Source organism: Terrapene carolina, unplaced genomic scaffold, assembly GCF_002925995.2.
Source record: "Terrapene carolina triunguis isolate 2854851 unplaced genomic scaffold, T_m_triunguis-2.0 Scaffold67, whole genome shotgun sequence".
In the NCBI taxonomy this organism is placed as follows: Eukaryota; Metazoa; Chordata; order Testudines; family Emydidae; genus Terrapene; species Terrapene triunguis.
In genome coordinates, this window is record NW_020664418.1 from 3,504,689 (window position 1) to 3,517,926 (window position 13,238).

A 13,238-nucleotide genomic window follows, 5' to 3' on the forward strand; every position below is an offset into this window, starting at 1 on the left:
GGGGGGGGGGGGGGGGGGGGGGGTTAGGGAGCTTCCCCCATGCAGACCCTGGCTGACCCCTAGTCTCTCCCATTCAGTCAGGCACATCTGCTTCTGTCCCCAGGTGTTCCTGCACCCCCATGTGTCCTTGAACCCCCCCTGTCCACATGTCCCTCCACTCCCACTCACACCCCCTCCCTCTGTCCCCATGTGTCCCTGTGCCCCCACCTAGCCACTTCCCTCCCCACTGTGGTCCTGTGCCTCCACTCCTATTCAGCCCCTGCCCCAGTCTGTCCTCCCCCACTAGCCCTTATGAGCCCCTGTCTGACTGCCCAGCACCCCACGCTGTCTGTCTCCCCATAGCCCTGGTCTCCTGATCTGGCCTGACAGGTGCTGCAAAGGCAAGCTCTTTCTTTTCCCTCGCTGGCTGGGAGCTGCTGCTGTTCTATTGCCACAGCGCCCTCTGGTGGGCAAGAGGCAGAACTGCAGCAACATTTCAACAGAAGCTTTTTTTCTGCGCAAAAAATTAAAAATATGCTAGGCTCATTAATTATGCACGTGCAGTAGTGCAGAATTCCCTCAGGAGTATATATTGTTACATTTAGAAGGTGGTTAAGTACATTTGCCCTTAAACAGTTCTTTAACTTTTGCCATAATCCCCACAATCAGTTCATCCCATTAATTTTTACAGGTACAACCCACTCTTGTTAAAGAAATGTGCTTGTCTGAGAGAAACAGATAAGATTTTCAGTGCTGATGACCAGTTGCAAATGAAAGTCATGCTGTAGCATGTGTTACAACATGCTTCTAGGAAAAGCAGAAGAAGCATGTAAAGGCTCTACAGTAAAATCTCTTTAAAAATTGATTGGTCTTGTCCCTAGATTAGGATGTTTAAGAAGATTTCCATTTGTAAAGTACAGTTAGCATAGGTATTCTTCGAGTGTTCTCTCTATACTCACAGTTTGTGAGATCAAAGAAGTCTTAGTTTTTAATTTAAAAATAAATGACCCTGCAAATCCAGCATTGGAAGAAACCTATCTGCATATAAGTTCAGAAGTCCTTCCAAAGTAGATTGTCAGTTGTGGTCTGGATAAGCAGAAATGAATAAATGAAGGTAAAATACCTAAATCTGCAAGGTATGAAAGCTTCTTAGCTGCCAGTGTAGAGGTTTAAGAATCTGAGGCGCATGTGGCTAAACTTGAGTACTGGTGAAAATGCATATGACTGAAGTTTGGATTTATTGGTAGCCTGCAAATCAAAGAGAATTGCGATTGTCACCGCAGCATCAGGTATAAGTATTTCTTGGTCTGATTTGTATGCCAAAGGATTTTTTTTACCACTAGCCATGGATATAAGCTGGAACATGCTACCACAATACAAATAAAATGCCCACACCAATGTATTCTGTTGTTGGAAGAAAAAATTACAGAAATTGACCCAAGAATTAGAAAAAAATACTTACATAAAATTTCAAAATGTACTGATATCTTCTAGAAAACTCAAGTGTGTGTATGTCACTCAACACATAGATGTATGTATGTTTGAGTTTTCCAGAAGGCATCAATGTGTCTTGAAACTTAATTTGATTATAGTTATAGACAGCTAACTTAAGTGGTGATGGAGCTGTGGGGTAATAGCAAATTGTCACCGCTAACTTGAGTTCATTTTGCTGAAACGTTGTTTGTTGAATTCTGTGAAATCTCTTCTTGGTTTTTGATCCTATATAAAATTGTTGCATTTCACAGATATAAAGTCATAGCTCCGAAATACATGCACTCCTCTTATTTAGCATTACTGTGAAATAGGACTTAGGGCTATCTGCAGTGAGATCTTTGTGTATTGATTAAATATGTGGATTTTTGTCCCTTTCACTGAGGGTGTTTTTGTTGGAAAGTTACTTGATCTGTTACGGCTCGTGGCATATCTGCAGTGAAGGTTCTCTGTCTCATATCTCACCTGATACCTATTTTGTTTTGCAGTGTTTTCTCAAGGGCTGAAAAAATCCTCCCTGGAGCTTTATGGCTTAGTCTGTTATGGGGAACTAAGGAAGAAGATTGGGGGCTGTGAGTATGAATTTCCGCAAGTGGTGGAAATTGTTTTTTTTGTACTGTAGAATTATGGAGTTCTACATTGAGGGCTGGGCTTGCCTTGTACTGTTGTGCTTTGGTGGCTTTCAAAATGTCTGCCCATTGTATTCTGGTACAGTTCTGTGTTGTGTAGCTTTCTTAAGGGATTTTTGATTTTTTTTTTTCTATAAGAATTTTTTTTGGCCAGTTACATGGAATTCCCATTTTTCTTTTAACATAATATTTATTTAGCTTTCTTTATGCAGATAATACAGAAAACACAGGCCTGATTTTATTTTATTCTTTTTCGAGTGCTTGTTCACGTCGATTCCAATCAGGTGTGTGCACGCCGCGTGTGTGGTCATAGGAAACTTTTTCCCTCAGCAGCTCCCGTCGGGTCGGTTAGGGAGCCCCCTAGAGTGGTGCCCTCGTGGTGCTAAATATATGACCCTGCCAAGCCGACCCCCCTTCAGTTCCTTCTTACTGTCCGTGGCAGCGTTGGAACTGCGTTTTGCTTGCTTGCAAGTGTTCCCTTAGCCTATTACGTAGTCCTACCCTGTTTTTGTTTTGTAATTAATTTATTGTTTGTAGTTAGTATAGACTTGGTGATCGTTCTCCCCTCACCCCACCTTGGGCTTCAGGGAATGCTTCAAGCCCAAGGATTTAAATCTTGCGGTGTATGCAGAAAGTCTATGCCCAATAGCGATCCCCATGACTCGCGCCTGAGGTGTCTAGGGAAGGCGCATCAGTCTGAGCACTGCAAGATTTGTAAGGCTTTTAAGCCCAGAACTAGAAAGGAATGCAACTTCCATTTGAAGCAGTTGTTAATGGAAGCCACACTCGGTCCAGCGGCACCGAACCGCCAAGGTCCGAGCTCAAGCTCAGTGCGGAGTGCCCTGGCATCGGTCCGTGAATCGGTACTGAGGAAGGACGATGGTGCGAGAGACCCTCGGTACTAAAAATCCCCGGCACTGCAGCAAGGAGCAGCGCCCCAGCACTGGTCAACATCTCCAGTGCCCCACAAGCACCATAAGAAGGCGGACAGAGGGCGCTCTCCTCAGAGAGTGAGACCAGCAGGGGAGACTTTGCTGCCCCAGAGGAAGGCCTCAACTTCCAAGCAGCAAGATCTCATGCCGTTGACTCCGGCGCCCCAGGTGGCACCGTTGAGCCTAGCACTCAGTGACTGTCCAGCGGGGCAGTGCCTGGTGGAGGCGTTGGAGCCCCCCTTGACCCCAGACACTTTTGAGGCTGCCAAGGAGCTTATAGAAATTACTGTGCCTCAGCCCTTTGCTGTTAGAGAGAAGCTTCTGGCACCGCCCTCGGGATCCTCAGACTCTGAGGCCGACTCCTATTACTCGTGGTGCAGTAGACATAGGTTGGATAAGCGCCGGAGATATGCTTAGTCGGCCTGGCAGCCACAGTGGCTACCTGCCACGCAATGGCCCTTCTGGACCCCTGGGCTTACCATCAGGTCCAGGGCACCCCTTTGAGGGTTTCTAGGTTGGTGGCGTCGGGACGTCATCCTTCCCGGTTACCGATGGATAGACCTGCTCCTCGGGTTACAGAGGCGACCCTGTCCAGACTGCCCCCTCATACTACAGAGGAGACAGTGGAGACCCTCCCATAGCCCAGGTCACATCTGTCGAACCACTGGACAAGTCCAATGCAACCCAGGGGCAATCTGGGCACATAGAGGGCCACGGGGACCCAGTACTCCCACTTGCTTCCTTGTCATCCTCACCTGATGAGGCGGTGGCAGGAGCGTCAGCTTCAGGTCATCCACCCATTGACCACAGGGCGCACCAGGACCTGCTCCGCCGCATTGCCCGTAACATGGGCCTACAGATGGAGGAATTCATTGAGTCAGAGGACGCGATGGTGGACATTCTCGCCTCAGGAGAGTTAGGTTGTTTGGTATTCGCCAACCCTATGGTGGGCTGTTTCCTTAAGGGCATGGAATGGCTATATCCACAGTCCTGTCCACCTGCTTGGGACCTCAATCTGGTCCTAGCTAGGCTAATGGGGGGGCCCCCTTCGAGCCACTGGCTACATGCTCCCTTCTGTATCTCTCATGGAGGGTGGCATTTCTGGTTGCCATCACATCGGCCAGGAGGGTGTCAGAGTTAAAAGCGTTAACCTCCGCCTCCTCCCCCACCCCACCCGCACCCCCTCAAGGACAAAGTACAGCTCAGGCCGCACCCAGCCTTCCTGCCCAAGGTGGTATCCCAATTCCACATCGGCCAAGTCATTTTTCTACCAGTTTTCTTTCCCAAGCCACATGCTAATGCACAGGAGCAGATGCTTCACTTGCTAGATGTGCAGAGAGCACTAGCATTCTACGTTGAGCGCATAAAGCCTTTCAGGAAGTCAAACCAACTGTTTGTAGCAGTGGCAGACCGCATGAAGGGGCTTCTGGTCTCCTCACAACGCATTTCTTCCTGGATCATGGACTGCATCCGTACCTGTTATGACCTTGCCAAGTTCCCAGCCCTGGCTATTATGGCCCACTCGATACAAGCTCAAGCCTTGTCCACTGCTTTCCTGGCCCAGGTGCCCATCCAGGAAATCTGCAGAGTGGCAACCTGCTCCCCAGTGCACACGTTTACCACTCACTATGCCATCACCCTGCATTCTAGAGACGGCTCAGCTTTCGGCAGAGCAGGTCTCCAAACAGTGATTCCTTAACTCCGACCCCACCCCTATGGGAGAGCTTGGGAGTCACCTGATTGGAATCGACATGAACAAACACTCGAAGAAGAAGAAAAGACGGTTACTCACCTTCTTGTAACTGCTGTTCTTTGAAATGTGGTGGTCTCGTCAATTCCAATACCCACCCTCTTTCCCCTCTGTCGGAGTAGCCGGCAAGAAGAAACTGAAGGGGGGTCAGGTCCGCAGGGTCATATATTGAGCGCCCTGAGGGTGCCACTCCAGGGGTTCCCTAGCCAACCCGATGGGAGCTGCTGAGGGAAGAGTTTTCCGACGACCGCGCATGTGTCACGCACACGCCTGATTGGAATGGATGTGAACAACATATCTCGAAGAACAACAATTATAAGAAGGTGAGTAACTGTCCTTTCTTTTTTTATTTTTTTTTTTTTTAAGAACCATCCACAGTTTTGCAGGTGAAATACATTTAATTTATATATCTGGCTACCTGGTTGTTCCTGAAAATCAAGCAATTAAATATATAAACTATATCACATGCATCTGCCATTATTTGTGCCTGCAAAATCACACTCTGGGATGACGCTGTTTTCCAAGTCAGGCCTTAAATCTTTATATAACAATAAATACTTTAAACGAATAAACGTTATCAGTCATAATCAGCAATAAAAACTTAAACTGTTCGGTAAGATGCATTCTAAATAAATCAACTTCTTTAGCCCTGTCCGCACTAGTTTGTCCTATGTGTTTCTTTCAGTCTGGACCCAAGCATTTTTGGTGGAACCAGTGCCTTAGCGGGGATGGTGTAGCATCTATGTGTATGGCTTTGCTGGTGGGATGTGGGAACTAAATGTAGAATGTTCTAAACTTTTATTTCCTTTTAAAGACTGCATTATTTATAAAATAACAACAACCACAACAGGCATAATTGGTGGATCATTTGAATTCCCTACTGTATAGTGGTGCCCCTGGGGACTTTTTACTACATTCTCTCCTCACTAGGGGATTTTACTTTATTGTCTCATGAATTGAACTGTTTAGACTGTTCATATTCACTTTATTCTGTTAGTTCAAAGATCTCCAGTGTGCTCATCCATCTTGGAGAAGGAATTTTGATCTGCTTCATGACAAAGGCAGGGCAGGTTGCATTGTCAATAGAAGATACCAGCAGTGTATCTCCCGCTTCTCCGCACCTTGTCTTAGGCCTGGTCTACGCTACAGGGTAGGTCAAATTTAGCCGCATTAGGTCGATTTTAAAAATGAATGCTTCCACACAACCAACTCCATTCCGTCGACCTAAAGGGCTCTAAAATCGACTTCTGTACTCCTCCCCGGCGAGGGGAGTAGCACTAAAATCGACTTTGCTGGTTCGAATTTGGGGTAGTGCAAATGCAAATTGACGGTATTGGCCTCCAGGAGCTATCCCAGAGTTCTCCATTGTGACCGCTCTGGACAGCACTTTGAACTCCGATGCACTAGCCAGGTACACAGGAAAAGCCCTGGGAACTTTTGAATTTCATTTCCTGTTTGGTCAGCGTGGCGAACTCAGCAGCACAGGTGACCATGCAGTCCCCCCAGAATTGTAGAATGTTTCTACGCTCCCCCTACCATCTCTGTCCCTGAGATTATCGCAGATTAGAAGGTGAAAAAAATGCACTCGCGATGACATGTTTTCTGAGCTCATGCAGTCCTCCCACACTGATAAGGCACAGCTTAATGCATGGAGGCATTCAGTGGCAGAGGCCAGGAAAGAATTAAGTGAACGCAAAGAGCGGAAGCAGGACACGATGCTGAAGCTAATGGGGGAGCAAACCGACATCATGAAGCATCTGTTGGAGCTGCAGGAAAGCCAACAAGAGCACAGACCCCCGCTGCATCCACTGTATAACCCCCCTACCCTCCTCCCCATGTTCCATAGTCTCCTCACCCAGATGCCCAAGAACGCGGGGGGGAGGCTCCGGGCACCCAGCCACTCCACTCCAGAGGATGGCCCAGGTAACAGAAGGCTGTCATTCAAACAGTTTGATTTTTAGTGTGCCTACAATAGGCAATGTGGCCTTGTCCTTCCCTCGTCCCCACCCCACCTGGGCTACCTTGTCCGTTATCTCATATTTTTTTTAATTAATAAAGGAAGAATGCATGGTTTCAAAACAATAGTTACTTTATTTCGAAGGGAGGAGGGTGATTGGCTTACAGGGAATTAAAATCAACAAAGGGGGCGGGTTTGCATCAAGGAGAAACACACACAACTGTCACACCGAAGCCTGGCCAGTCATGAAACAGGTTTTCAAAGCCTCTCTGATGCGCAGCGCTCCTTGCTGTGCTCTTCTAATTGCCCTCGTGTCTGGCGCAAAACGATTGTCTGCTGTTGCTTTCATGGAGGGAGGGGCAAGTACCCCAAACCACCCGCGACAATGTTTTTGCCCCATCAGGCATTGGGAGCTTAACCCAGAATTCCAATGGGCGGTGGAGACTGCGGGAACTGTGGGATAGCTACCCACAGTGCACCGCTCCGTAAGTCGATGCTAGCCAAGGTAGTGAGGATGCACTGATGACTTAATGCGCTTAGTGTGGACATACGCAATCGACTGTATAAAATCGATTTCTAAAAATCGATTTCTATAAAATCGACCTAATTTCGTAGTGTAGACATACCCTTAGAATGACCAGGAGCATCAACTGACCCCGTCTTGAATGTGACAGGAAATCATCACAGTCATGCCCAGTGATCTTGAGGATGCATGCATGTTGTCTATGCATCTGCAATATTATCTAATCATTTGCATCCTCTTATGTACTATCTTCACAGTCACCTTGAAAATTCTTTCTGTTTCTGTTTGCCCAATAGACTTGAGCAGCAACCTCCCCTCCCAGGTATTATTTATTGCAGGTCTGCCCTGCTGCTTGCCGGAATCGGCTTATTTCTCTTTCCTTTGGAAAGTAGGCAGTCGTCTGCATTCCCAGAAATTGCAGATGCCATGGAAGGATGAAAGCGTGTCAGGAATGACATCCAGCATTGCTGGGGAAAGGTCAATTCCTCTGCAAATAGATCCAGGCTTTGTTGCCCTAGAGGATATAAATCAAGTTATCATAATGTGTGTTTCAAAATGTGCAGTACATTGCATAGGATGTGGGGGTGTATGTGTGTTTTTATTTTTTTCTTGTATGGCATCCAAACTTGTGAGGGCTTCAGGCTTCTCCATAGTGCTATGCTGCCTTAGCAACAGAGATTCAGAGCATGAAGAGCAGGTATCTTTGCTGTCAATACTGCAATGTCCAATCCACACCGAGTAACCTAGGGCCTTTGCAGAACTGATGAACTTTTGTCTTTTAATCTGTGACTGAAATGTAATTAACACAGCAGGGTGTGTATAAATCCTACGTGTCTTGCTTAAACTGAATTGTACTATACTGAGGCATATAAATAGAATATGTTCAGGAACTTCGTTGTAGCCCTGGTATTTTTATGCTAATCAAAAGCATCTTCCCATTGTAATACAACATCATAAACTATAAGGCAAGCAGACATGATTATAATTTGTGCCCTGTTATTTAATTCCTAATATAGTGTGTTATATTTGTTTTCTTTTTCACTTAAAGGTATGGATGATAAAAATGCAACAAAACTTAATGAACTGATTCAAATTGGGTAAGTAAGAATTTTTTTCGCAACTAATAAAAGCAGACCATAAAGCAGCTTGATTGCTGAGTTGATGGCCCAGTGCAGAGAGCATTTATTACTTTGTAAGGGCTGTAATTTGATTTAATATGCTGAAAAATATGAAATAACCTTGTTTCATATTTTCCCCTACCTTTTCCTGAGAGGCAAACTAATTTAAATAGTCAGTACACCAGGGGTAAAGTTTAAGATATTCCCTGATAGTGTGAATGATTTGTAGAAGATGTCTTCAAAAAAAAAAAAAAAAAAATTGATTTGAATGTACAGAATATGACTTTCAGCACCAACACTACTGTGGTTTTAGGCCTTCACACAGCTCTGCCAATGTACCTTAGGCCCCGATCCTGTTAACACCTATGGATGTACTTAACTGTAAGCACAAGTAGTCTCCTTGACTTCAAGCAGGATTGGGGCCTCACTCCTGAACTTCACTATCCCCTGGATTATATAAATGGTAGGAAGTTCTACTACTTTTTAGAAATGAATGCATGAAATACTTCTTGGGAGGTGGAGGGAGGGTTAAATAATTGAATTGTTCTGGCTTTTCAATGCTGACAGTTTCTTCGAATCCTTTCCTTGTATACAGTCATCATGAACCTTACAATGGAGCATTTGACCTTAATCTTAATGACCTCCCCTCTCCAGGGTGCACTTCTTTTGTAAGACTTGTGATAGGCTCACAAATCTTGGAATAGCCTGTTGGCTGTTCTCTAGACAGTTTGCTTCTGTCTGTTAAAATTAGAGCAAAAGTGATGTGCTAAAAATTGCCACTTGGGTTTGATCTTGTGTGCCAGCCATGTAATTTTACATATAATCCTTTTTTTAAATTTTGGGATTTTTAGTCTGCTTTTCTTTTTTTCTTCCCATCACTATTTTGCTTTTATAGCCGTTTTTGTGCTCTTGCACGTAGGTTCAGTTAAACATTTTTTTAATAAGCATAACTGTATTAGCGTATATGAACAGTTTCACCAGTTGTAGGCCTATTTAGATACTGTATTTGTGCTAAGGGAGTACTAGTTATATTTTTAGCTCTTAGGCATTTCTAATTGGCTCATTACTCTGACACCTAGACTTTAGGACATAGGTATATATGGTGGATTGGGGATCTCTTATAAAGTCCGTGTCATCCAAGCACTCTGACCAGCACAACATGATGACAAGAACATGCTCATTTTTAGCAAATTTAGGCCCCAGTCCTGTAGTGTGGTGTTTACAGGTTCAGGGGTTTTCTTGTCAGTGTCACTTGGCTGGACTGGGGCCTTAGTTTTCTTTAATCTCATCTGTTCTAATCAAATGGTGATTGTCTGGGAGAAAGTTAGATATTTATCTTACAAAGGTTTTGTCTCATATCCAAGCATTTCAGAAACGTGGATTCTTGCACTTAAATATATTAAAACTCAATCTCTTAATATGACCTGGAGTGTAGATAGATTTTACTTTTTCTTATTGGGAAATCCAGAATTATTCACTCTTTGGCAGATGAAATAGCGCAGATTGACTCCGCTCTTATCAGGCAGAAGAGGGACATCCTCTTTCTGCCCGAAAAGTTTCCTGTCATTCCGATGAGCAAACTGCACAACAGCAGTGTGTGTAAAATTGTATTTCCATTACCCAAATGGCAGTCTGTGTACATTAATCCAGGGAAGATGGATAGAGACACAGCCCCGCAACTCCACATGCACAGTCAAATACAATATGGACTAAAACCTTCTTTCTCCAGCTCACTGTGCTGCTGAAATTACCCCATGTGGTGCTAGAAAGCCATAATCACACTCTTAGTTGCAGGCGATCTTTCTCTTCCCCCTTCCCAAACACAACAGGAAACGTATATGGAACTAGATTATCCTCGCAATCCCCTCATGAGATAGGTAGCTATTAGCCTTATTTGACAAGTGTGGAAACTTTGAGATGCAGAGGAACTGTGAGGAATTACCCAGCATGTTACTGGCATAGCTGGGACTTGAACTTAGGGTCTTGACCTCTTTCATTCTACTTAGACCATGCAGCATCTCTGACTTTCTACAAGATCCTCACTCATTATTTATCAAAACTAAATGACTAGATATATTGGTCAGAATCTTTGCAGCTGAAAACCCGGGCTGCAAATAGCAAGTATTGATTGGAAACTTAATCCACTAATTATTTCAGACAATTAAGAATCCTTTGCACAAAATGTCACACTTGATTTAGTTACCTTAAAAATCCCAGAAACATCTAGAATTGAGCAAATGTAAAGCTTTTTGCACTGCTGTCAGCAGTTACCTGAAGCCGTGGGGGTCTAGAAAATAGGCCAAAATAGAGCTAATTCTAACTTATTTCGGAATGTTGGAATTGCTATACCAGTTCAGACCAGTGGTCCATCTAGTCTTTGCTCCAACAGTGGCCAGCTGGAATCTCTATACTGGGCAACTATGGAACAAAGTATTGTTAAACATTCTTGGGACTCTTCATCACTTTCTAGCCAACCCACACCTCCCTTACAACCTATTTTTATAGTACTGGAGTTGCGTCCCTGGATTGTGTAAACAGGAGGTACCAAACTGAGAACAGAGCTTTTTGTGTACATGTATTTGTAGAATCATAGAAGATTAGGGTTGGAAGAGTCCTCAGGAGGTCATCTAGTCTAAACTGCTGCTCAAAGCAGGACCAACCCGAACTAAGTCATCTCAGCCAGGACTTTGTCAAGCCGGGCCTTAAAAACCTCTAGGGATAGAGAGTCCACCACCTCCCTAGGTAACCCATTCCAGTGTTTCACCACCCTCCTAGTGAAATAGTTTTTCCTAATATCCAACCTAGACCTTCTCCACTGCAACTTGAGACCATTGCTCCTTGTTCTGCCATCACTGAGAAGAGCCTAGCTCCATCCTCTTTGGAACCCCCCCCCCCTTTCAGGTAGTTGAAGGCTGCTATCAAATCCCCCCTCACTCTTCTCTTCTGCAGACTAAATAGTCCCAGTTCCCTCAGCCTCTCCTCGTAAGTCATGTGCCCCAGCCCCCTAATCATTTTCGTTGCCCTCTGCTGGACTCTCTCCAATTTTCCCACATCCTTTCTGTAGTGGAGGGCCCCAAAACTGGACGCAGTACTCCAGATGTGGCCTCACCAGTGCTGAATAGAAGGCAATAACAACTTCCCTCAATGTGCTGGCAGTGCTCCTACTGATGCAGCCCAATATGCTGTTAGCCTTCTTGGCGACAAGGGCACACTGACTCATATCCAGCTTTTCGTCCACTGTAATCCCCAGATTCTTTTCTGCAGAACTGCCGCTTAGGCAGTCGGTCCCCAGCCTGTAGCAGTGCATGGGATTCTTCCATCCTAAGTGCAGGACTTTGCACTTGTCCTTTTTGGAACCTCATCAGATTTCTTTTAGCCTAATCCTCCAATTTGTCTAGTTCACTCTGGACCCAATCGCTACTACCCTCCAGCAAATCAACCTCTTCCCCCAGCTTAGTGTAATCCACAAACTTGCTGAGGGTGCAATTCATCCCATCATCCAGATCATTAATAAAGATGTTGAACAAAACTGGCCCCAGGACTGACCCCTGGGTCACTCCGCTTGATACCGGCTGCCAACTAGACATCGAGCTGTTGATCACTACCCGTTGAGCCCGACGATCTAGCCAGCTTTCTATTCACCTTAGTCCATTCATCCAATCCGTATTTCTTTAACTTGCTGGCAAGAATACTGGAGACAGTATCAAAAGCTTTGCTAAAATCAAGGTATATCACGTCCACTGCTTTCCCCATATCCACACAGCCAGTTATCTCGTCATAGAAAGCAACCAGGTTAGTCAAGCATGACTTACCCTTGGTAAATCCATGTTGACTGTTCCTGACCACCTTCCTCTTCTCTGAGTGCTTCAAAATGGATTCCTTGAGGACCTGCTTCATGATTTTTTCCAGGGACTGAAGTGAGGCTGACCGGTCTGTAGTTCCCAGGATTCTCCTTCTTCCCTTTTTTAAAGATGAGCACCATGTTTGCCTTTTTCCATTTGTCCATGACCTCCCCCGATCGCCACAAATTTTCAAAGATAATGGCCAATGGCTCTACAATCACATCAGCCATTACCCTCGGATGTATTGCATCCAGCCCCGTGGACTTGTGTATGTCCAGCTCTTCTAAATAGTCCTTAACCTGTTCTTTCACCACTGAGGGCTACTCGCCTCCTCCCCATAATGTGCTGTCCAGTGCAGAGAGTCTGGGAGCTGACCTTGACTGTGAAGACCGAGGCAAAAAAAGCATTGAGTACTTCAGCTTTTCCCACATCATCTGTCACTAGGCTGCCTCCCCCATTCAGTAAGGGTCCCCACTTTCCCTGACCACCTTCTTGTTGCGAACATACCTGTAGAAACCCTTCTTGTTACCCTTCATATCCCTTGGTAGCTGCAATGCCAGTTGTGCTTTTGGTCTTCCTGATTACACCCCTGCATGCTTGAGCAATATATTTATACTCCTCCCTAGTCATCTGTCCAAGTTTCCACTTCTTGTAAGCTTCCTTTTTGTGTTTAAGATCACCGAAGATTTCACTGTTAAGCCAAGCTGGTCGCCTGCCATCTTTGCTGTTCTTTCTGCACATTGGGATGATTTGTTCCTGCGCCCTCAATAAGGCTTCTTTAAAATACAGCCAGCTCTCCTGGACTCCTTTCCCCATCATATTAGTCTCCCAGGGGATCCTGCCCATCAGTTCCCTGAGGGAATCAAAGTCTGCTTTTCTGAAGTCCAGGGTCCGTATTCTGCTGCTCTCCTTTTTTCCTTTGGTCAGGATCCTGAACTTGACCATCTCATGGTCACTGCTGTCCTGGTTGCCACCCACTTCTACTTCCTCTACAAATTCTTCCCTGTTCATGAGCAG

General features: G+C 45.3%; 1 protein-coding gene across 1 annotated transcript in view; it reads left to right on the forward strand.

Moving 5' to 3' along the window:
- The window catches only part of CRAMP1 (cramped chromatin regulator homolog 1), a 95,039-nt gene that overhangs the window by 23,306 nt on the left and 58,495 nt on the right, over positions 1-13,238 (forward strand). Inside the window, exons 5-6 of the mRNA XM_024218996.2 lie at positions 1,959-2,042; positions 8,310-8,358. Coding sequence (XP_024074764.1) covers positions 1,959-2,042; positions 8,310-8,358 — 133 coding nt within the window. The remainder of the gene's footprint in view (positions 1-1,958; positions 2,043-8,309; positions 8,359-13,238) is intronic.